The 23,277-nt window shown below is 35.0% G+C and overlaps 1 protein-coding gene across 6 annotated transcripts in view; it reads right to left on the bottom strand.

The window, feature by feature from the left end:
- LRBA (LPS responsive beige-like anchor protein) overlaps window positions 1-23,277 on the bottom strand; it is a 433,706-nt gene that overhangs the window by 94,266 nt on the left and 316,163 nt on the right. For all 6 annotated transcript variants that reach the window (XR_012042586.1, XM_072861998.1, XM_072861994.1 and 3 more), the window contains exon 47: window positions 8,408-8,560. Coding sequence is in view for 5 of the 6 variants with exons in the window: in XM_072861998.1 (XP_072718099.1) it covers window positions 8,408-8,560 (153 nt within the window). In the remaining variant the exon portion in view is untranslated. The remainder of the gene's footprint in view (window positions 1-8,407; window positions 8,561-23,277) is intronic.

Genomic DNA, 23,277 nt, shown 5'->3' with positions numbered 1-23,277 from the left:
AACTGTGTAGTGTCATAATGATTAGCAAGTAATTTAAACTATTTTTAGAATGTGACAGGTTGGGGGTTTTTATGTATGAAAGAATTATGCTAGAATTATTTAATACCTAGAATTTTTGGAATGATGAAGATTGGCAAATTTTGATCTCAGCTTCTTTAATTTTTTTCCACAATAGCAAAGACAGACAGACTGCCCAGGAAATCACATTCCATGATTCCATTAAGCTTTGTTTATTCAGGAAGACTGGCATCTATCACACTTTCAGAAATTATTTAAATGAAAGCATGTGTGGACTTTTTTTATTATTATTATTTTACTCTGCTTACAGTCTTGAAGTCTAGAGTTTACTTGTAATTTCAATAAAGTAACTTGTACGCAGAGTTTAAAGAGATGGTAGGAATCGCAAACAAGATGTAATGAAGGTATTATTACGGAAAGAAAAATTTTACAAACTCTGCTTTCCCTTCCTATTTACATATCTGGATTGGATATAAATGTGATCAATGCTTTTGGCTAACAAATGATGAAACACTACCTAGGTTACTGTTTTCATTGAAAAGACAAAAAAGTTTCCTTACATAATCACATTTTTGCTTTTTACTATATATTAACTTTGTCCTACAGATGCACCTCTCCAATGTATTCCATCGTAGATATTATCCAAACCCCATCTTCCAATATTAGCGTATTTTGATGTGTTGTGAAACCAAAACTGAATGCTTTCAGCATTCTTAAGACAAGTTCTATTCAATAGCATGGCTTGAGTTCACTTTTCATTACCTCCCTACATTCATTCTTGAATGTATTTGACTTTCTTTGTACAGTAGTCTCCTTTACAAATTAAATCAATAAAAATTCTTACCTGAAAATTAGTAAAACCAATATTCCAACAGAATTGGATTTAAATAAACATGAATTTCTGGCCATATTTCTTAGATGGCACTTCAATAAAAATAAGTTATTCTTATACACACAGTCAACTGTAGACACAGAAAAATTAGTCTACTTTTGCTTATTCCCAGATTTTCAGAATCTTTTCTAATAGGCCATATATCGCATTCCTTTAGAAATATTTCTTCTCTACTTTTCAAAAATGTCTTGTATTGAATGATCCTTTTCTTGTCCCTCTAGAATACCCACAGATTAGGTTTTCACTTGCACTGATTTCACCTAAGTGCCGTTATGCTGGCATTACTAATGTTATTCTAGACCTATCTTCGTATGAGATCTGAATAAGGTGCTTAAAAATACGTAATGAAGGCCTGATTCCTCTCCCTTTCTATGCTAATAATCAGCTCTGTACATGATGTAATTAAATCAAAAGACTGCTTACAATTATCCAGTATTTCTAGATTCTAGCCTGCACACAATTATTTTTGTGTGAAAGACAACGAAGGTTCTAACTTTCAGGAAGTAATTCTAACAGTAAAAAATCCTGCAGTGACAAACACAGATGATAAAATTGTTACACATGTGGCCAAGTTGGTAGGAAATGAGTGTAAGTGGTACAGTAACACAATTATACCAATACACCACTTAGCTCAGGTGCAAAACAAACAGGTTTAAGCCAATGTTGGTATTCTACATGGACAAATTGAAAGGGAAAACGAGACAATCACTAGAACTGCACACTGCAGGCATGTAAGCACTTTTTGAGGAAAGAAGGAATCCTGCTGCTTAAATTTACACACCATCCTACATTTCTTCAACTGTTTAAGAGACTTTCTGTGCTCCACTGCCTTTTAAGTACCTACATGATGCAGGCCCTGTGCTTCCCAGGACTGCCTTGTTTTCACAGATGAGGAAAAAAATTATGTGTTAAACAGTATCAAATTTGTAAATACATGAAGTCCAATATGCCAGCAGGCTGGACCTTTCACACCCAACTTTGCTGAAGAATAATATTCCTGACAAGTTTCTGGATTAAACTGTTAAGTTTCTGAGATTTCTATGAATGGAAATATTTATTTTGCCTGATAGAAGGAACCTTACCTTCTTGGCACAAACCTTTTTCCATAGTCACAGCTTGAAAGCAACATAAAATGAATGCAGCATGGTGTTTTAAGATGCATTGTCAATAGTTATGTTTAAACACATACCTACTTTACATTCATTACACACGCATGTGGCATAGAAATACAAGTTTTGCCAGGAAAAGCAAAGTTACAGATTACTTTCCAACCTATTTTTTCTATTATAAATTTATGAAAGTGATTTTTTCTAAAAATTAAAATGTTTGTAGAGTTAATAGATATAGTCCTTTCAGAGGATATTGTATAAATCTGATATTGTATATATATTATAATTTCCAAAGAAAAGCCACAAGAAATCACTAAATATCAGAAATACAAATGGAAGTAACACTTCAATCGCATATATATTTCGTGAAGTAAAGAGTTTGAAAGAACTGGTATCAAAACTCTTCTCCTTTTCCACCATGATCCATCACCTCTCTTCTAGATGAACAGATATCTAACATGCCAATGAACAGATATCTAACATGCCATTTCCTTCTCCTCTATTCTACACTCAAATTCTGTGAAGATTTCAGATCAGCTTGGATTGCCAGAAGCATCTTCATCACACAGTGTACACAGACCAATCTGCATTCTAGCTTTTTAAGACTACATCCAATCCTGCTTAAACTAGAATTTCAAAGTAGGTGCTGCACAGATAACAACTCTGATGTTGCTACTTAACATGGTTTTCATTTTAGCCTTTTCCCTGCTCTCTAATGTTTTTAACATATTTAACAAGTAAGCTATTACCAGCAATATATGACTAATAATCTAGCAATCTACTACTAGTAATCAGCACTTGAGCCTTAATTCATACAGTTCATATCCACATGATTTTCTACAGCACTTGCTGTAACAGCTTTTTAAATACACAGCTGTGGAACCAGGAAAAATACCATGGAGAGATTTTTCCAAGATAATACAAAAAATCCAGTACATTCCAAGTTACAGGCACTGCCTTAACTGCTGCTTCAATATCTTTATTTGACTAATAGCAATAGTTTTAATAGATTGAAAGTAGCATAAATTTCTTGAAACCAACTTTTGGGGTTTTTTTTCATCCGTTCACTTTCCATGAATAAGAGAGAGTAAAGACTCATGAAAACTGCAGTTCTGAGTATTGTTGGTGTGTGAGTTGGCAGGGAAGGTTGCTTTTTCAGTGTTTGCTGGTGTAAGGTGCAGTAATCTGTGCTAAAAAGTAAGGCACCATATTGACTGGTAATGATCCTCTAATTCTCACTGTAGATCTTTATTACCAACTGGTGATTCTTAATACTGATTCATTTTGCTCCACTAAAATTTGTATTAGGGTGAATGGCTGGCCTATCCTTCCTTTCTATTTTATTTATCATGCCAGGATAAATTTTGTTTATAGTACCTTTACGTATTTAAGTATTTCATTTGTTTCGGAAAGCATCCAGGCTTCCAATCACTACATTTTCAATTATTTGAAAACTGGATTTCAAAACTTTCAATCCAGCACAGTAATCTCATCACTTTTCTAATCTGTCTTGCATTTTCCCCAGCATTGAATCAAATGGATAAACCACTAATCATGAAAGGACTAACTCTGCAATAAAGCACTAAAATGCTTAAATTGAGATATATTGTGAAAAGCTGTCTTGACAGACCTCAACAACTTTATTATCATTGAAGCAATCTAATTCTCAAAAAGCTGAGGCTCATCAAAGCTGTGTGAAATTTAGTTATTATCAGTTGATTAATAATTTTAAATTAATTCTTACCTATTCGGACAGCCAACCTTCAATGACAGGACAAAATAGACCACTTTACTATTTAGAACAAACAGAACTGCCTTATTAGGATTTTTAGCTATTCCTAACTATCAGTGGGAAGTATGGGACTTTTCCTTGGGTTGCACCTCGTCTTTGTGAATGTCTACTTTGTCATGCATGATAAGAAGGCATTTAAAATTTCTATCAGCTTTAATGGGGTAATTATCACTAACTTCAACAAGTGAATTTAAATTCCTAAAACAGAAAACTATTCTAAAGGAGAGCAGCTAACATAACTAAGACTGTGAAGCCAACAAAAGATCCCAGAAAAATCTAAGTTTAAAAGGATATGTCTATTTCAGTGTCTGAAAAATGATGTATCAACTACTGCTATAGTTTTTGTTTAAGATTTCTGTATCCAAACTACATTTGAACATCTGTCTATACTCTTCTCCCAGTTTACTTCCCATTTCTTTTTTTGTATAGGTCTCTCAGAAGCATGGGAGAACCAAAAAATTGTTAGGTATTTTCTTTTTATTAGATATCAGATCAAGTTAGTATTCTCCCCTTTGCTCACATACTAATGCCCTAAAGATATCATAACTCACTTTGAAATAATAAAGTAAGGATGCAATACTATGTTGCATTTGGGTTTTCTTTCTTGTGGAGGGGAGGGATTGTAATTTTATCTCATTTAAAAGTTTGTGGTTTTTTTACTTTTATTAAACTAATACTATAATTTTTATTACATATGTATATAAAATGATGGAATTTTACAATAATACAAGTATTGTCAACTGCATCTGTGTAAACTGAGAACTATTTTCAGATATCTTAGCAGTTATTCTATGGCACTAAATATAGTACAGTCCTTTAGAGGTATATAACAAGGTTTCAGAATGGCAAAAGCTCATTCACTTTTCCATCAAACTGTAGACTGGGTCAGAGAAAAATATCCTATCCCCCTCCCACACTGAATTGTGCTATTATAAAATATTGTGCTATCATAAACTAATACAAAGTACCAACTATATGCAGAAGCAATACATGCATTTTACACTTCTTTGTATTGCTTAGAATGACATCCTGATGCTATCATTTAGCTCATCATGACATTCCATCAATCAAAACCCAGTTTTAATTATACACCATTCTGCTTTTTCTCTCAAAGTAAACACAGAAGACACGCAACAATCTATTTCAATTAAAATACATACTTTATAGAATTAAAAATAGGTTGGGAATCAGTTTTAAATCAGCTATCAGCCTGTCAATTAATGTTCTGAACCCCTGCTATTGACCCAGTACTGTACAAGCTGTTATTATGCACTGTCCTACATATCATCTGTTCCCCATGCTGGTCTGTTCCAGAAAGACAGACAGCTGCAACAGTATATCCCTGTTCAACCTGAGGACCATCTGACTTTAATTGTAGCACACAGCTTGATGTGGGTCTGGTTATGAGAAGCCAAAGTATCACACTGTAATAATCTGGAAAAGCAGAAACCTGCCAACACAAGGCTGCAAACAGGGGCTTGGGCTGTCTGGCTGGCTGACGGGCTGCAGGAAATATGATTAATGAGCAAGGTATAATGATATCAGGAACCCGATTAGCACCACAAAAAGGTCACAGATCAAAGTAGTATGCATTTCATGAGCTCCAATCGTTGTATAAGATCTGTGGACTTAAAGAGGTAAACTGAAATGCAAAGAGAAAAAATATCTATGTGTGATAGCTTACGAAATGAGCACTTAAAATACTATAATCACTATTTTGGCTGAACCAGGAAGCAGCAAGGAAAAATTACCTGAATGAATCAGCCCATGCCACAATGTAGCAAGCTTTTTTTGATAGCATTTGTGAGGAACTGACCTTTAAGCATTCTTCCTAAACACACCTAAACACACCTTAAAAATAAAACTATGCTGATTTGATGCTGATGGTATCCAATCCACTAAGTATTAACAAGAAAAAGTGATTTAATATTTGCATGTAATTTTCTCAGTTTTATTCCACTGCAAAAATGGCAAATTACAGAGGGCACCATCCATACCAGCACTAACAGGGCCACCACCACCATGGTTAACTATGTCACACAGAAGCAGTTAAAGTAATTCATTGGCACAGGTTTAAATTTAATGCTACCAGACTGACCAAAACTTGATAGCTGAATTACAGCAACAGTATCAGGGACCTACAGTGTCACCAAAAGGGATGATGTCTGACACACTTTAATATACTGTCACTTAGTAAATATTTCTTACTTTTGTAATTAACTTAAGCTTTAAAAAAATTTCTGTTCTGTCCAATTATGCAATACTTGAAAACTGCATGTTCCTGTAAAAGTTCTTTGTTTTGAAAAACTCTAATTTATGGCAACTTTTGCACGTTCTTTCAATATGCCATTTGACAAGTGGTACTGCAAGGTCTGCTTTCACAGCAGAAGTTATGAAGCCAAGCAGATTACTAGCAAAGTCTTTTTGATTTAAATAGTTTCAAAAGTCACAATCACTAATGAATAATTACTTGGGGAAGAAAAGTATATGAGAAGGAAACATTAATTATATTTAGATAATAAATATGATATTTCAGTTTCATAAGAAATGCTGAGTGAAATTAAGGAAATGACAAAGTAATTTTAATCTTCATCATTCAAATATACAAAAGTTAACATACTGCTGTTTTCAGATTACTTTTTCTTGAAATGAAAGTTTTGGATATGTAACAAGCACTTCCCTCATTCTAGAGTGTTCTGAACATCTTTTTTTCAGGATTTAACAAAATAAAGATGTGCTTATTGTAGACTGTACATAAAAAGAAAAAAATACATTTGGAGTATGGAATGAGATCATTACTCTCCAAGATAAGACTTTAAAGGGATTTTACATATTGTGCACAAGAGTTTAACAGTAATAATCAAAAAGCAGCTGCTTGCTGCTGATGAAGCACTTCATCCTGTGAATATAGCACAAGTGAGAGATATCAGAGTGCGCTGCAAGAAAGGCAGACACTAGTAGCAAAGGCTTTGGGAAATGATGGAAGGATGAGGAAAGGGTAGGTCAGAGCATACAGAGAGGTAAGGGTGAGAAAAACCTGGCACCAAGGCTAGAAATGAGGAAAAGAAAATTAAGAGCTAGAATCTTAGAAGAGGAGGGAGCAGGAGATGGAGAATAACTTCACAGTGGGGAAAGCCAGATCTGTAATTAATAGAATGAGAACTATATTTTATGCAAAAGCTAAAATACCACAGTCATGAGAGATCAAGGTCACAGGCTGCTTTTGACAAGTCTGCTTAAGAACACAGCTTTTCATTTCTCAGGTTATCCTGAATCACCAACACATGCCAAGCTCAAAAAGGTGTCAGGCTACCTCCCTAACCTATTACCTATCAGCACAACCGTAAGATCAAAAGTTGTGTTTGAATATGGTTTGCCAAGTAGTCCTGCTAAATGTTAGTGTATTTCATACCTCGTTTAAATAAAATTTGCACATACTTATATAGGAAGCAAAACACTAAATTCACCTAATATAATTTGTGATTATTATGGTGCACCCTACAACTGCCTGCAGAAATCTAGGCCAAATAACATTTCTGAAGACCATGGTATCATGTCACCAGTAAAAGCACAGGGTAAAGCATTCTAATAACTTATAAATCACAGATTTCTTCTGATGTGACTGTTCTGCAATTTTATGAATATGAGGTCTGATGTTCTGCCAACAACAGAACTTTTTCAATTCCCATTTTCTAACTTAGGAATATCAGGACATTATCAAGTCTAAGCCTGGTATGTGAAAAGTTTTTGAGAGTTTCCATGCCTTAATTCAGTACTTCCCAGTTAGCTGACTACCACATGAAAACTGCAGCCTCATTTTTCAAGATTCATTAAAAAAAGCTTCTCTAATTTATTTATTTTAGAGTGCCACTGATGCAGAATACTTTCATTTTGAGAAGAGTCTAATGTAATAGCTTTGAGAACGTGCTGAAACACCGACAATGATACTGTAACAGCTATGCTGTAATTCATTACACTGCCTGGAGGGCACAGTGAAGACAGGCAGTGCTAACAACAGGATTTTCCAAAACAGGGAAGAGAAGAGTAATACAGGTTTGGGGAATGAAGCAGGCAAAGGAGAACTCAATTTTATTTTATTGTAAAAACTGCTCTGAAAACTATCAATTCAATTGAAGAAATGGAAGAGGTGGCAGAAGATTTAAAATGCAACCTTCTTTCCTGACATGTTCACTGCTCTTTGGAGTTAAATGGATACTAAAATTAAAAACCAGTAAAATTATATTTAAGTAATCCGAGTGACAAATATTTCTATGATAAAACAAGCTTTTTCAAGTTTTCTGTGAAGTGATGATTTTATTAGCTCTTTAGTACCACAAGAGCTGACATACAAATGGGTCAGATCTCCTGCGCATTTAGACCACACACAAACTTTTTTGAGCAATTCTAAAGAATGAGCAACATTATATGCCTTTTTTCTTCCTAAACTTGTAAATCTAACATTTCTTCAGATTATTTCAGCCATAGTCCGACATAAATTATAAACAGCTATATATTGCAAGCAAAGATCCAAACTACTTCAGAATAATCTTGCAAGACAAATGTTACTTGACAGACAATAGAAGATAGCCATCTTACCAGTCTGTTTATGCGAACAAATTCTTCTGGGGTTTTGGCCCATGGTGGAAGTTCAACATCAGACACAACTGTTCCATCATCCATCACTCCGAGATTGTAATTGTTGCTGTTGACAAATATCTCTGGGAGGTAATAGAATTCAGGAATCAACTCCTGTAGATAAATGAAAAACAATGCCATGTTATAAATTCTGTCAGAGGACACACTTTGTCACGTTAAAAAAACAATTATTACAATGGCATTAGGCAAAGAGAGTATACAAAATCCTCCCACAGATGTCCCCCTCCACCCCTAGAAGGGGGAAATCCCCTCTTTCATACTTTCTAAAATTTAAACCTTTAGATATGATAAATCCTTATCATGCTTTTAACACAACAAAGAACTAAGACACAACAGGCTATAAAACCAAAGTCAGAACATTGGTTTTGATTGCGTATTATGCACAGAGAAACTTACAAAACTAAAGTAATGAACATCACATGGTACAAATAATATTTAGTGGAAAGCAACAGACAACCAAGGATGTTAAGAAGTTGGGAAAAACTGCTTCTTTCACATTTTAATACAATCCACGTTTTAAAGTGCTAATGCACAAATGGCAGTCTATAGTTTGGGTGAAAGTAGCGCCATATATATTAATTACAAAGGTCTAAAACCCAGTTATATTCTTATTCTCTCTAACATAAAGGGTCTAAGAACTTAATGTTTAGGCTATTATCTAAGATGGTTCAATGCCCAGAAATAATTTTTTTGTAAATTCTAAAATACCTGGAGTTATACCACATGTTCAGAAAAAACCCCACACAGTCAAAGCTGTATCAAGTCAATACTTTTCTTTCATGGAAAGGTCATTAACTCAATTATATGTCCAGTCTATAATTACAGGGAAGAATCATGCATAATTTCACACACGCACACACAAGAGAAAAAAAGGAAGGAATTTTACATGGCTACAAGGTCTGTGTATGCACTAAATTCCTTGTCAGGATCATCACCGCTTTAAACAAGTGTGCTCTATAGGCCTGTGCTGAACAGGACTGGAACACACCATTTAACACTTCCATGGCTGGCCCACCCTAGCACTTCTGCAGGCAGAGCCTGCTGTGCTAAACATGGTTGAGGAAAAAATGCAAGCACATACAGCAAAGGAATTGTAATTTCCAAGTCTTATGAGAATAAGAAAGTAATACTAATGGCTAAACAAAGAAATTTTTTAAGCAGAAAATGGTACATCCTAGTGCAGAATTGAACACAACATGCTAGGAAGCAAAATTAAGCTCAAAACCGTAAGGATTTTCTCCTGGGTAAGTGGAGCGTTTCCCTGTTTTGCAAACAGACATGCAACTTCTTAAGTTGTAATTTATTTTGTAAAATATGCACTAGGACATACATAAACATATCTAAGTTAATGTGATTAGAACCTTATTTACACACTTTCATAAATGTCTGCAAAGTCCTGGCATACCACTTAATAGAAAAAGCCTATTAAGACACAACATACATATTTCTGCCCTTAATATATTTTAAAGGTGCTTTTTTTTTTTGTGGAACTTGATGTTGAGACTTAAATACACCCAATAAACCTGGCAATTTGATGGATTTAGAAAAATTGAGCCACTAAATTAGAGAATTTACTTCCTTTGTAAAGAAAGGATCAATACGTGTAATTGCTTCAGGAAGTGTATTTCATAGCAAATGACTGGTGTAAAATTTGCCTTCCATACAGCAAGTGCAAACTGCATGCCACTTAAGAAGTAGAAAAAAAATCAGACTGCCCCCCTGGCTTTGTCTACAGTGGGTGTAGTATGTAGCTACGTCAGAAGCTCAGTAGATCAGATCTGAAACCCAGTCTTGACATGGGTCAATGGATCAGTGGTCTCCCAGCTAGCCCCTCAGGGCCAGCTATGGCATGAGCAGCTTTCGAAATGGCTGAGTGCAATAGGGAGGTCATCAGATTGCGGACAAGGTCAATCCGAAGTAGCCAGGGCAAAGACAGGAAAGATCAAGCAGGAATTAAGCTATTATCACCTCCATCCTTGTGTGAAACACTGCTTGGCTTTGAATTGTACATCTTTTTGTTTAGTCACCTTAATTAACTAGTAGGGTAAAAACATGCTTCTGTACCAAATGCTTGACAAGTACTTGATAAAAAGAGATTTGAAACTATTTAATTGGATAAGTGAAAGAACAAGAATGTAGCAAGGATAAATGTTTGTAAAAAAGAAAGTACTCTAACCCTGAAGTGTCTGTAGTTTTTATCATCACAGGCAGAAACTAACAAAGAAAAAGCAGAGACACTGGACTATTAATTCGATAGCAGCATGCACCACAAATATGAAACCATACGATGATTCTGAATACTTAAAACATATGCTCATTACATATGTTACTGATGTTTTTATTTTTTTATATATACATCTGTACAGCTATTCATTAGTTTCTTTCAAGATCAGAAAACATTTGGCTTTCTAGAACACACACTGTTTTCATTAGACTACACAGAAACAATATGCTGCCTGGAAACTTAAAAATTATCAGTAACTCTTGTTAGTTTGACCATTAGAAACTTTTCATAAAACGTTATTTCATTACTCCAGAAATGAGTTTTCAGAAAGTTTTTCACTGTCCCCATAACGATACATTTTTACAAGAGGAGCTTCTTATAATCTGATTTTCTTATCTTGACCATGTGCTAGCATTTACACATGGGAAAACGGAGTGCAAACAGATACACTGGGCCATTCTAATTGAGTAGTATTTAGCGTCAATTTTCAATGGCTCTATATGGGTGAAATTACATTAGTTAAAGGCCAACACTTTTTCCTAAAACCAGCGAATAAACCTGATAATAAAATATTTCATTTTTATCAAGTTTACGAATATTCATGTATTTGGTAACTGCAGAGCTTAACAGTCCTTCTCAACTCTATTTGTGGGGTCTTCTTTTTTCTTAAAATATTCACATCACATGCACAGATTGACACTAAGACAGCAGATGCTGACTCACGTGTGTAACTCCATTAATAATGGAACTTTTTGGACACCTGAGAACATTAAAAAGATTAATTAATGCACTTTTTGCTTGTTTTTTGAGGGGTGGAGGAAGGAGTTACTTGTGGTTTCACACAAATACCACATAAAGATGCAGGACCAGCCACGAGGGGCCAGACTGAAGGACCATTTAGTATCTCACCTGGAGTATCTCACCTCACCAGTGACAAGGACTGGAAGACTAACACAGGGCAAATATAGTCTTTCCATGGATATTCTGTCAGCTTCTTACAGTTAAATGGTTTTGAACTAATCTGTGCTTCTAATTTTTAAAATCATTAATCATGGGTTCCACACTGTAGTTTCATCTACAAAGGTTTTTTCTTTGCCTATTCTAAAACTGCTTCCTAACAGTTCCAGTGGATGGTTCTAGTACCCATAGATCATATTGTGAAAAACAGTAAATATTAATTCCTTATTCACTCTTCTATATGCCCTTCTGGATACTATAGACCTATATCATCACATTCTTTCTCAGTGGTCTCTTTTTGCAAGCTAAAAGATTCTAGTCAATTTAGATAGATTCTCTCTGGAGGTCTTCCCTTCTGACTAACCATTTTGGTTGCCTTCATACTTTTTTAAATTCAACTGAATCCCTTCTGAAATTTTACGCACGCAGCACATGTACAGAAATGGTAAAATTGTTCCACATTTATTTTGTTTATATGATTTCCTGGAAAAATGAAAACATCTGTATGATTTGTTGAAGCTCTTGCTTTAGCACAATTGTGTTGAAAATTAGTTTCAGAAATTCCTCTGTTGGAATTCACCAGTTCTATAGGATAGAGACAGTCATCCTTATGATAAGCAATACTTCACTCCTTCTGCCTTGTTTTTTATTTCATTACAACTGACGAAGGAGCTCACGGTGAATATCAACATTAATCTAACACACAGTATTTATAGTGGTATACATTTTTTTAAAAAAAGAAAAGATAAAATTTGCCATATCAGGATTCTTACTAAAATGCTTATAAAATTCTGCATATAATTAAAATACAATTTTTCTCTAACAAGAATTGCCATCTACCACACAGAAACAATTATTTCTAAGGAAACTTCACTAAAAAAGATTTTTTTACAAACAAGTAACATCAACAGAATGTCAGTTTAACACTGGTAATTTATCTTCATGTTTGCCACCATGCATAAAAAAATCTATACAAGATACTTTGTTTCTTTAACATAATGAAATGTTATTTATTCTTTTCTTTTGTTTAGAAAATAATAGACAGATGCATTTTGAAGCAGAGTTATATGATCTGCAAAGGTGTCTAGAAACAGTGACACAGATTCCCTAACCATATTAAAACATTTATAAGATACCAGATTTTCAAACTAAATTATTTGACAATCACATTAAGCAATATTAAGCCTATATATAACCTGTCAAACAGAATAATAAAAATGCATATTGGAAGTCTAGGTTTTTATTCATATTGCCACACTTTATTTCCTCTGTTAGGAGACTTAAATGGCATTCAAAAATATATACTAATATATTAAATTAATTCAAATTCATTTTTTCATCACACTTCAATGTAATAATTTTAATGACTGTGGGAAAGTATAATTTCTAAGTTCCCATGAGTTTCCCTTCATCTGCTATATTTGTGTTATTTCTCCCAGAACTAAGAAATTGCCTCAAGACATTGCCTGAAATTGTCCCAACTTGTAAGAAAAATACTTCAGCAGATTTCCATTAAAATTCTAAATTGAATTACTGAAGAAATTAATTTTTTCAATGTCTAATCATCCTGTTAAAGTTCTAAGATATTATATTTCAAATATTTCTTATTTTAAGAAAAATATTAAAATTTTCAGTAATTTACAATTAAGCAAAGAAAATTATAAAAAATCCAGGGTTTTTTTTAGTAGATTAATGAAATATATGATAAACACAATTAGTAGCTGATTCATTATTGACCAATAAGTATATTTTATTAAGTCAATAATTTATTGCATAAAAAATTCATCTTTAAGGCACTTTAAATCCTGTTAGTCAATACATGGATTATATATACACAAAATTGCTTTACTTTTTACTGAGGATATATGTAAAACTATGCAATGGTATCTATTGAACATATTTATACACTATATAATACGTCATTCAGGTTAATTTGACAGAGAAAGAGGAAAAAAGTTGTATATATAACCACCTTCCTTTCTTCCATTTTTTAAAATTAACTGGGGGTGAAAAGGACTATATTGAATCATAAACAGGTCTAGATAAACCTTGAAAGGTCACCTTGTCCACCTTTCCATTCACAGACAATTATGATCAGGTATTCTTAAAAGATGTTTCTCTGCCTTGTTCTTTTAAAATTTTCAATGATGGGGATCCTACGAATTTCTAGTTTTCATCTGTTCACATCACTAAAAGGTCTTCCTAACATCTAGTCTGCGTTTGCTGCAGCTGGAGCCCATTTTGAGTCCTATTCAGACTGAATACAAGCAGCAGTTGCCCCTTTTTACACATATCAATGTGTAGGAGCAGCTTTTACCTCAGGGACAGCGAGATCCATTCTCACCCGCACTTTCTGACCACTATATCCTTCCTGCACTAAGGACAGACAGCACACACACCAGCACCAAGGCTGGCACAGCAGCACACTGGAACAGGAAGTATACAGCAGAATTCATCTCAATATAAGAAAGAAATTCTTTACAGTGAGAATTATTGTTCACTGGAACAACCTCCCCAGGGACGTGGTAGAGTCCCCATCACTGGAGGTTTTCAAGATGGGATTGGACAAGGTGCTAGATAATCTCATCTAGGCTCCCTTTCCCACGAAAAGTTGGACTAGATGATCTTTCAAGGTACCTTCAGCCTGGTCTGTTCTACGATTCCATGAAATAAACTACACTGTGCCTGCCAGCCAAAATCCCCAGCAGGGTACAAGCACTACAACTGCCACTGCCAAGCACTTAACGTTTCTGTCCTTGTTCCTCTTTTCTCCAAAGTAAACAACCTAAAACCTTCAACTTTATATTTAATTTATATTATTTTCTCATTTTCTAGACTTCTGGTCATTCTCCTTTGGACTTCAGCAAATTTGTCCATAACTTACTTGAAGTTTATTATTTCAACAGCTACACAAAAAGTTTGGAGCAGATATTAAAAGTATTTGTTTCGTTTTCAATACAGTTATGGCCGGGTATAAAAGAAGTAGACCACAGATATTAGATGGAACTTTCTGATCCATACACCCAGATTGCTATATTTTTAATTACTGCAATTGCCACAGATTACCATACACAGATCTGACTGAATTTAGAATTTTTTTTTTTTTACTCAGAGAAGTATTTTCCTGTTACGGATCTTGGCACAATTTAACAGAAAAACAAATCTTTCATGAAAGCCAAAGATCTGCATCCTAAATATGTTAAAAGTTTTGCTACACCAGACATACAGTTTATGGTTAAAAATATGAATTACTATGTACCTGCTTCTGAATTTTGCAGGTATTTTGCAAAGATGTCCACATCTTTGACCTTGCTACTAATATGACATTAAATTTCTCCTATACAAAGGTAATGTTGCCAGTTTGGCAGCAACTTTATTCCTTGTAACTTTTGAAACTCATGTCTATTAGATGAAGAAGTATAAAACAATGCAAAGCATATGTAGAAAAGCTTATCAGGTTACAGGGTGTCTTAGGCATGCTTATGTCAGGCAGCCTGTTTCAATAAGCATGAGTTGCCATTTTGCAGAGCTTCAACTTTTTTTTTAATATATCTTTTAAAGAAACTCATGAAATATGTCATACTCCAGTTTCTGAATGTTTCAGCAGCTTGGAACTCTAGAGTTTCTTGTCTCTAGCACCAAGCTTTAAACATATTGCTTAAAATGCCTTTCAATCAGTCGTATTCAATCCTGAAGCTCACTTATGCTCATTGGCCTATCTACAGCAACCTCCACTTCCTCCAAAAACATTTTAAGTTTTTTGGTAAATTTTAGCCAAATTTTACAGCAGGTTACAAAGATAACTAAGTTCCTACAAGTTTAAAAAACAATAAGCAGGCAAGTAGAGCCATTATATGTGTGCGTCTTGAGGGTCCCAGTAAGTGCAGCATAAATTCACAGTTTAGTAGTCTCCACAGAAACTACACAGAGAGGGCACCATAACAAATGTCCCATCACTGAGAAATTCTTAATTTGAGGCTTACAGCTTTTTTGACAAACGAGTCAATCAATTGCAAGAAGCAAATCCATAGGAGACAAAGCATCATCTGTTCTAATACTTGCAGAGAAGGATTATTTTTTCCTTTATAGAACATTATAACTGCTAATAAACTTTTCCAAACATACAAAACCCGATGTATTATTAGGTAAACAGAATTTTCCCAATGCCAACCTTAATACTTATTGCCCATAAAGTTCAATGATGGAGTCCAGATTCTCAAGTCTTCTTGAAGACTTGAAGAAGCTCGTGCTTGAAAAAAAATATCCACACTGAATACAAAAATCCACATTGAATACATGTGACCCAATAATGACTTAGTAATCCACACAACAGTCACAGAAACTAAGCAATATCTATGACTGCAGATAACACTACCAGTATTTTAATTTGGTAATATATTCTATTTATATTTGGTTACAGATCTAACTTGTCTACCATAACAAAGATATTCTGCGCAGAGTTTGTGCTTGTTTGGGTAAAACACATCAGGACCCACAGACAGGAGCAGGTTTAACACTCTAATAAAAAGACTACCCAGTAATTCCTGTGGATACTCAAAAGTTTCCCTGAATGTGCTTCTTTCAGTAAAAGCATGTGAAAAAGACATGCGATTGCAGGACATATTATGACTGGATTTCTGTATCATTTCTTTATCAGAAGTCAATGGATTTTTTTTTTAATAAATGTTTTGCACAGGCCTTTAAGAACTCACAGCTGAAAACTTTAGCCTGGATGGCATTTAGTTGTGTAAGCTTTGAAAGTTGTTATTTCACTCAAAATATGTACTGGACAGGAAGAAAAGTTAAGAAATGAGGTACATGAGCACATTATATAATTATCAGAGCATCTGTCCAATGAGATCAATGTATTAAGTGATTTAATTTTGCTTTTACTTTACTGCAACTATTCCTTTAATTTTAAATATTTCAATAATGTTAATCAGATGCATTAGCTATATTTTAATGCCACTGTTTAATTAAGAAGTCATGGCACCAAAACTCAACAAATCTTGTTAAATATTGCATACTTGTAGCCCATGTTTTCTTTATTCCTTTTAAGAACAATTTACAAAACCTGAAGAACAGTACATAACAGCACTATGATAGCTTCAAATAGATTTTGAGAATGTCCTATGGTCAGCAGAATTCTTGGTTTAGCACAGGCTAACTCTAGTTCAAAGTTGGCACTGTCAGCTTTCATAGGCTGATTGTATCAAAACCATTTTTGTCCAGGATCAACTTCAGTCATTAGCATAGAAATGACTTAGAGGCAAAGAATTAGAAAACAGATGAAAATTGGAAAGACAAAGGGCTACCTTCAGAGCTCTTTGTTTCTTACAGTCCATGGTTTGAGACAACATTTTAGACTCATGATTATCACTTAAGTTATAATTTAGTTCTTAATCTCGGTATCCTATTCATAATGAAATCATGATGTGTTTTTAGCATTCTCCTGCTTCCCAAGCTGTCCCCTCCAAGGACACTCCTGAAGAATCTTGGCCAAACCCATTCTCCCCCAATCTCACTAGTGTTTATATACACCAGATACCCATTTTATAACACTAGTACACTCCTAGAAGCCCACGACAATCTATACATTATAGCAGACATTGTTTAACACTGTTACAATTCAAAGAGACTTTAAACATGAAGCTTGATTTAAAGAAAAATTGTCCAAAATGATGTGGTGCTAATGAGTTTTATAATTAACTTGCCAAAACAGCATTTCTGTACCTAAAAATAAGCGGTTCTGTACTATGAGAACCTTAGGACAAGATAAAGGATCATAACTTGCCAAAGTTATTCAAACTTGTATGAGAGATGAATTGAGATATTCAATACCATCACACCAGCCTTACAATAGCTGTCACTGATGTGTGTCGTATCACAAGATTGACTTTCATAAATTAGTACCCATTTTATGATGGAACAGCGTAATTGAAGCTTACTAATGTTTTCTTTAAGTTTATGGTCTTCTGCCATCTCCTTTTGAACAAAACTAATCAAATGCACCAAAAAAAACCCAACCCATAAGCACATGAAAAAGGAACATACACAAAGAAGTAGAGGGAAAGGCATGAAGAACAGTACATAACTCTACAATAGTGACTGTAACTCAGTTAAAAATGGTAAAAAATCAATCACATTAAGTAAATCTAATTTTCTTTTCAAAAGGTAACTGCAATAGTGGATGGTGAAAGAAAAAGAGGTAAGATGTTGCTTCACTTTTGAGAAAGACCTCTGAGACTGTCTCAGTCTCCCATGACATTCTTGTAAGCAAAGTAGAGAAATGGAGATGAGATTAGGTTACAATAATGTGGGAGTACCCAAGCTGGAAATCCATATTCCAAGAGCAGTTATCAATAGCTCACTGTCAAACTGGAAGGACATAGTAATGGGGTCTGCCCTGCTCCTAATACCAGTCAATAATCTCATTAATGACCTGGCGTAGAAGGTGCAGTAATAAAATTCCAGATGACACTAAGAAGGCAACATAGCTGTTTGGAGGACAGCATGAGAATTTCAAACAATCTTGAAAAATTGTATATATGGTATCAAAAAAAACCCCAATCAGCAAAGTACTACACTTGGAAAAGAGAAAATACATACAAAGAGCAACATGGGTAACAATTATGCTGTTGTAAATATAATTATAAATAAATTTATCGCAACAGGTTAGCTACCAAACCGGAAATAACAACTGCTTCTGAAAAAGTATGTGCAAATCTACTCATTCATCGAAGAAAAAGAGCAACACAAAAGAACAGACAGACTTAACTTTTGTATTCCGGAACTTAGTCCAAGCCCCAGACTAAATTATTTTTCTCTTAAACACTGCCAGGCTAACCATGTTTGCTTTTTATACAGTATTAACGAAACTAACCAGGAGTGTTTGCACTAATAATGTAAATTAAGAAGTAACTAAATGAGTTAATGGTCATGCCTGTCTAGTACTTTAAAGGTACTAAGTGGTACTCTCACAGAATTGAAATACATTTAATATTCTTCAGTGCAGAACTTAAAAACACATGGTTAATCATTTAAAGGCAACACTGCTGAGATAATTAGTAAATAACAATGTCAAAGTAGTAGTGAGACACTAGCAAACTTCCAAAGGATTTTTAATTTGCATTGTTTAAATAAATGGATAGGGGAGAACTAGGAAATCAAATTTTATGCAACATATCACCTCTTGAAATCAAAATATGAAAAGTTCAACCAAAGGTTATACTACAGTGCAGCATTAGTTTCCTGCTTTGATCATCGATCCAAGGCTTTCACAGGATATTGACAAAGATTGGTTGTGACCACAGATATGCTTTAGCTTTCTCTGTTGAAGTGATACCAGGCAACAAGAGTTGCTTCCAAAGCTAGCTCATGTTAGTCTTCCTTGTAATATATGATGCCTCCAACTAAGATTAACAATAATCTTAGGACAGCAAGTATCAATAACTACATTCATTCTCTTCACATGAGAAGCAAGGAGAAATAATTTCCTGTAATCAGCTCAATGGTTCTAAAAATTCACAAATTTTTAATCTGGAATAGGAATAAACCCTTATTTTTCCTTTGTGCTCCCTACTCCCCATGCACCAAGATACAATACCATTCACTTTGGCCTGCCACTTTCAAGGTCTTAAAAGCAGCTTCCCAAATCCTTTGTATTTCTATAAATCAATGCATTAAACTGCTAGGTTTTCATCAGTTGCAGAAGTATCAACAGGAATCCAGAGAGCTTATGGTCAAAAAAACCTAATATTATTTAATCAGCCACAATAGCTGACTATATTTATGTTCTCAGCCCATCAGAAACGCAAGGTAAAGGTTAAAACCCTTTCACTTGTTGAGAAATAAATGTTTTTTACCCTGTGTTTGCCATGGATTGCATGGTATGGACAGTCAGATACTACAGCAAAGTAATTTCCATGTTCATCTATACCTACATGTTCAAGAGATTTCTCCCTGAAGTCATTCAATCTGTCTCAAGTCCTTAACTAACCGGTGACTCCCCTGAAATCATTTTTGTTCCCCTCATCACATAAATACATCTTTTATAGCTAAAATAATTTTCTTGTTCATAAGGCTACTCCTAGAGTGAATCTACTGTTGAACACAAACAAGCTCTACATTGTCTTGCAAAAGGGCCAAGTGTTTTTTGCACTTAAGTAAGTGGCAGCCTCCCCCTCACACCTAGAATTCATCTTTGAAGGAGTCAGCTGCTTCAGAACAAGTACACAAGAAAAATTCAAAGTTGAAATTAAAAAATGGATTAATATTTCAAATGAAGTTTGAACTTAGCCAATTACTTTTGTCAGAATACTCATCCGCAGCAGAAAAACATCTGTAAATATATAGTTTAATAATTAAATCATATAGTAAGACATTCTTCTTAATTACATATTGCTCAACCTCAAACAGATCACATGAAAATAATAATACCTTAACACAAGAAAGGTAACTTTTCAACTTTAAAAATATTTAACATTCAGCCCAAAAAGCAATATATCAACCCCATCTGAAACACTGGAAAGGGAAGCAGAAAGATTGAAGAATTTAGTTAAGGAATCTGCTAAAAATACTAGACAGAACAGTAAAATGTAGCCTACCTATGAAATAAAAAAGGGAAATTCCTAATTATTTTAATGCATTTAAATGTTTCATCACTCAGTCAAACTGACTGGCCTGCTGCAAATACAACATTCAGGATGTATCTCATAATTTTGTTAAAGATAGACAACTGTTTCCTGTGGAGGTGAAAGGTTAGAACATAATGTAGAGATCTCTGTATGAAGACTTTCTAGAAGGCCATTTTTTACTTAAATGCTCTTATTATTTGCTTGATATTATTACTTTTCATCTCAGCTCTGCATAATTTCCATGTAAACATAACAATGAAAATCGCTCTGAAAACAAAACATCTTTTCCAACATGCCAGTTGCATTCAGTTAGCACTGGATTATAACAGGCATACAGAAGATATAGGTTTAAAAATATGTAATAAACACACTCTAACACATGACAATGTCTCTTAAATGAGAATCCAAGAAAATACATTTTAATTAAACATTCTGTGAAAAAAGTAAAGCCCCCCTCAAGTGCCTAATTTTCTTAAAAATGACATGAGATAAAATCTTAATTTTGCATGCAACTGCATAGTCTTCACAGACAGGCATTAGCTGTGCTCACACAATACATTCTTACACACACAGAGCTAAGAGGAAAATCGCATATTGTTTTGGACAAAATCTTGGACCAAATTAAGACAGTCTAAAAACATGTTGATATTAGAAAAGAATTAATAAATTACATGTCAAAGGCTTTTGAATACCCTTTGAATAATCATTAATGTATTAGTGTTTGCAAATTGCAGACTTCAAGGAAATCACACTAGCTCTTGCCAGTAAGCAGCATCTTCCAAGTTCTGGAAACAATCGAAAGAACATAAGGCTATCCCAAGCACAAATACAGACTGGGCGGAGAACAGCTTGAGAGCAGCCCTGAGGAGGAGGACTTGGGGGTGTTTGTTGATAAGAAGCTCAACATGATCCAGCAATGTGCACTTGCAGCCCAGAAAGCCAACCGTATCCTGGGCTGTATCAAAAGAATGCACCAGCAGGTCGAGGAAGGTGATTCTCCCCCTCTGCTCCACTCTTATGAGACCCCACCTGGAGTACTATGTTCAGCTCTGGGGCCCCCAACACAAGAAGGACATGGACCTGTTGGAGCAAGTCCAGAGGAGGGCCACAAAGACGATCCGAGGGCTGGAGCACCTCTCCTATGAGGACAGGCTGAGAGAGTTGGGGTTGTTCAGCCTGAAGAAGAGAAGGCTCCGGGGAGACCTTACAGCAGCCTTCCAGTACCTGAAGGGGGCCTACAAGAAAGCTGGAGAGGGACTTCTTACAAGGGCATGTAGTGATAGGACAGACGGTAATGGCTTTAGGCTGAAAGATGGTAGATTTAGATTAGATATAAGAAAGAAATTCTTCACTATGACGGTGGTGAAGCACTGGAACAGGTTGCTCAGAGAAGTTGTGGATGCCCCACCCTTGGAAGTGTTCAAGGCCAGGTTGGATGGGGATTTGAGCAACCTGGTCTAGTGGAAGGTGTCCCTGCCCATGGCAGGGGGGTTGGAACTAGATGATCTTTAAGGTCTCTTCCAACCCAAACCATTCTATGATTCTATGATTCTGTCTATTTTTAAATAATTTTGTTTTGCTAACATCAAGTATTTCTAGTATGTTACCATACAAGATGGTGAAAATGTAACTTCTGTTGTTTTAATCTATTGAAAAGGAAGTGGATACAAACTAGACAGCTTTTCTATACACGATTTCTTTATTAAGGTACAATTTAGAAATGTTAAGAACTCCATCAAGGACAGTAGTTGACACAGGCTTTCTTTCCTTTCCTTTAATATTATAGACATCATCCCTTTCACAGAATCACAGAATCATATAGGTTGGAAAAGACCTTTAACATCATCGAGTCCAATCGTAAACCCAACACTACACCATGTCCCTAAGCACCTCATCCAAACGTCTTTTAAATACTTTGACTCTAGTGATGCAGAAAGCAGCTTTCCAGTCCAGAATTATAAGGAAATCATTTCAGAACTCAACTTAAATTAGAAAATAGCATTTGCTTGACTACAATATAGTACGCTAAGGTGATAGCAAATGACGTGCGCTCAGTCCTTGCAGGACAGACCATAAGAAAATACTATCATAAAATGATAAGAGAGAATGATACTTCAAGATTACAGGGAATAAGCCTGAAACTTATGGGTGTCGTGTTTCACAATATTCTTTGGCTGTAAAGTAGGTGGGAAAGGAACTCTAAAGGAATAATAAACATTGGAAACTCTTCATTTCCCCTGGTGGGGATCAAAACCAGAGGGATCTGTGTTCATTTAACTCCTTCCTTGTCTTCCTCCTCCTTCCTTCCCGCATACACATGCATGCACACATGTACACGCATCGTGCAAGATGGGTAAAGAAAACATTCTAGCCAGCCATGGATTGTCTCCCATGGAAGTTACTGCTTCAGTTGCACATATTCTTGACATATGAAAACAGTAACACAAAATATACCATTTAATTAAGACTTCTGTCATTAATTTCATTGTGACAGCAACACCTAATTTAGTTTTCTTAATTAGTTAGTAAATAATTCTATTTACAAGCATGTATACAGTCTGATGGTACTATTAACTACAAGAGCACATGATAATCTACTTTATTCAGGCTCTTTGATGCATGTGTCAAGTAAATACATTCAAGCACTAGTAAGCTAACACATTGCAATTCTGCTTGTAGAAAATTTCTAGAGGCATATGGGACACTTTAGCCATGCATTTCACAAACACTTGCAAGGTAGAGCAGAACACTGAGTATCAGGAAACGTGGTTTTCACAGCCATAGTGAAATATTGGGGATACAGGTATTTCCAACAAAGATGGTTCTGTGCATTTTCAAACTTCTTCTTTCCTAATTTTTTCACCATGTCCTATGGAAATCCTATCTCATCCTGGAGAGCTCATCCTTGGCTTCTGGCTGCTCATCCAGTCTCATGAACAGACTCCTCTAGTCAATCTTAATACTCACTCAGATGCTTCACAGCAGTATAATTT

This window comes from Ciconia boyciana, chromosome 5 (genome assembly GCF_034638445.1).
Source record: "Ciconia boyciana chromosome 5, ASM3463844v1, whole genome shotgun sequence".
Classification (NCBI taxonomy): Eukaryota; Metazoa; Chordata; class Aves; order Ciconiiformes; family Ciconiidae; genus Ciconia; species Ciconia boyciana.
Note: the sequence above shows the minus strand (reverse complement) of the source record. Positions and strands in the feature narration are given on the sequence as shown.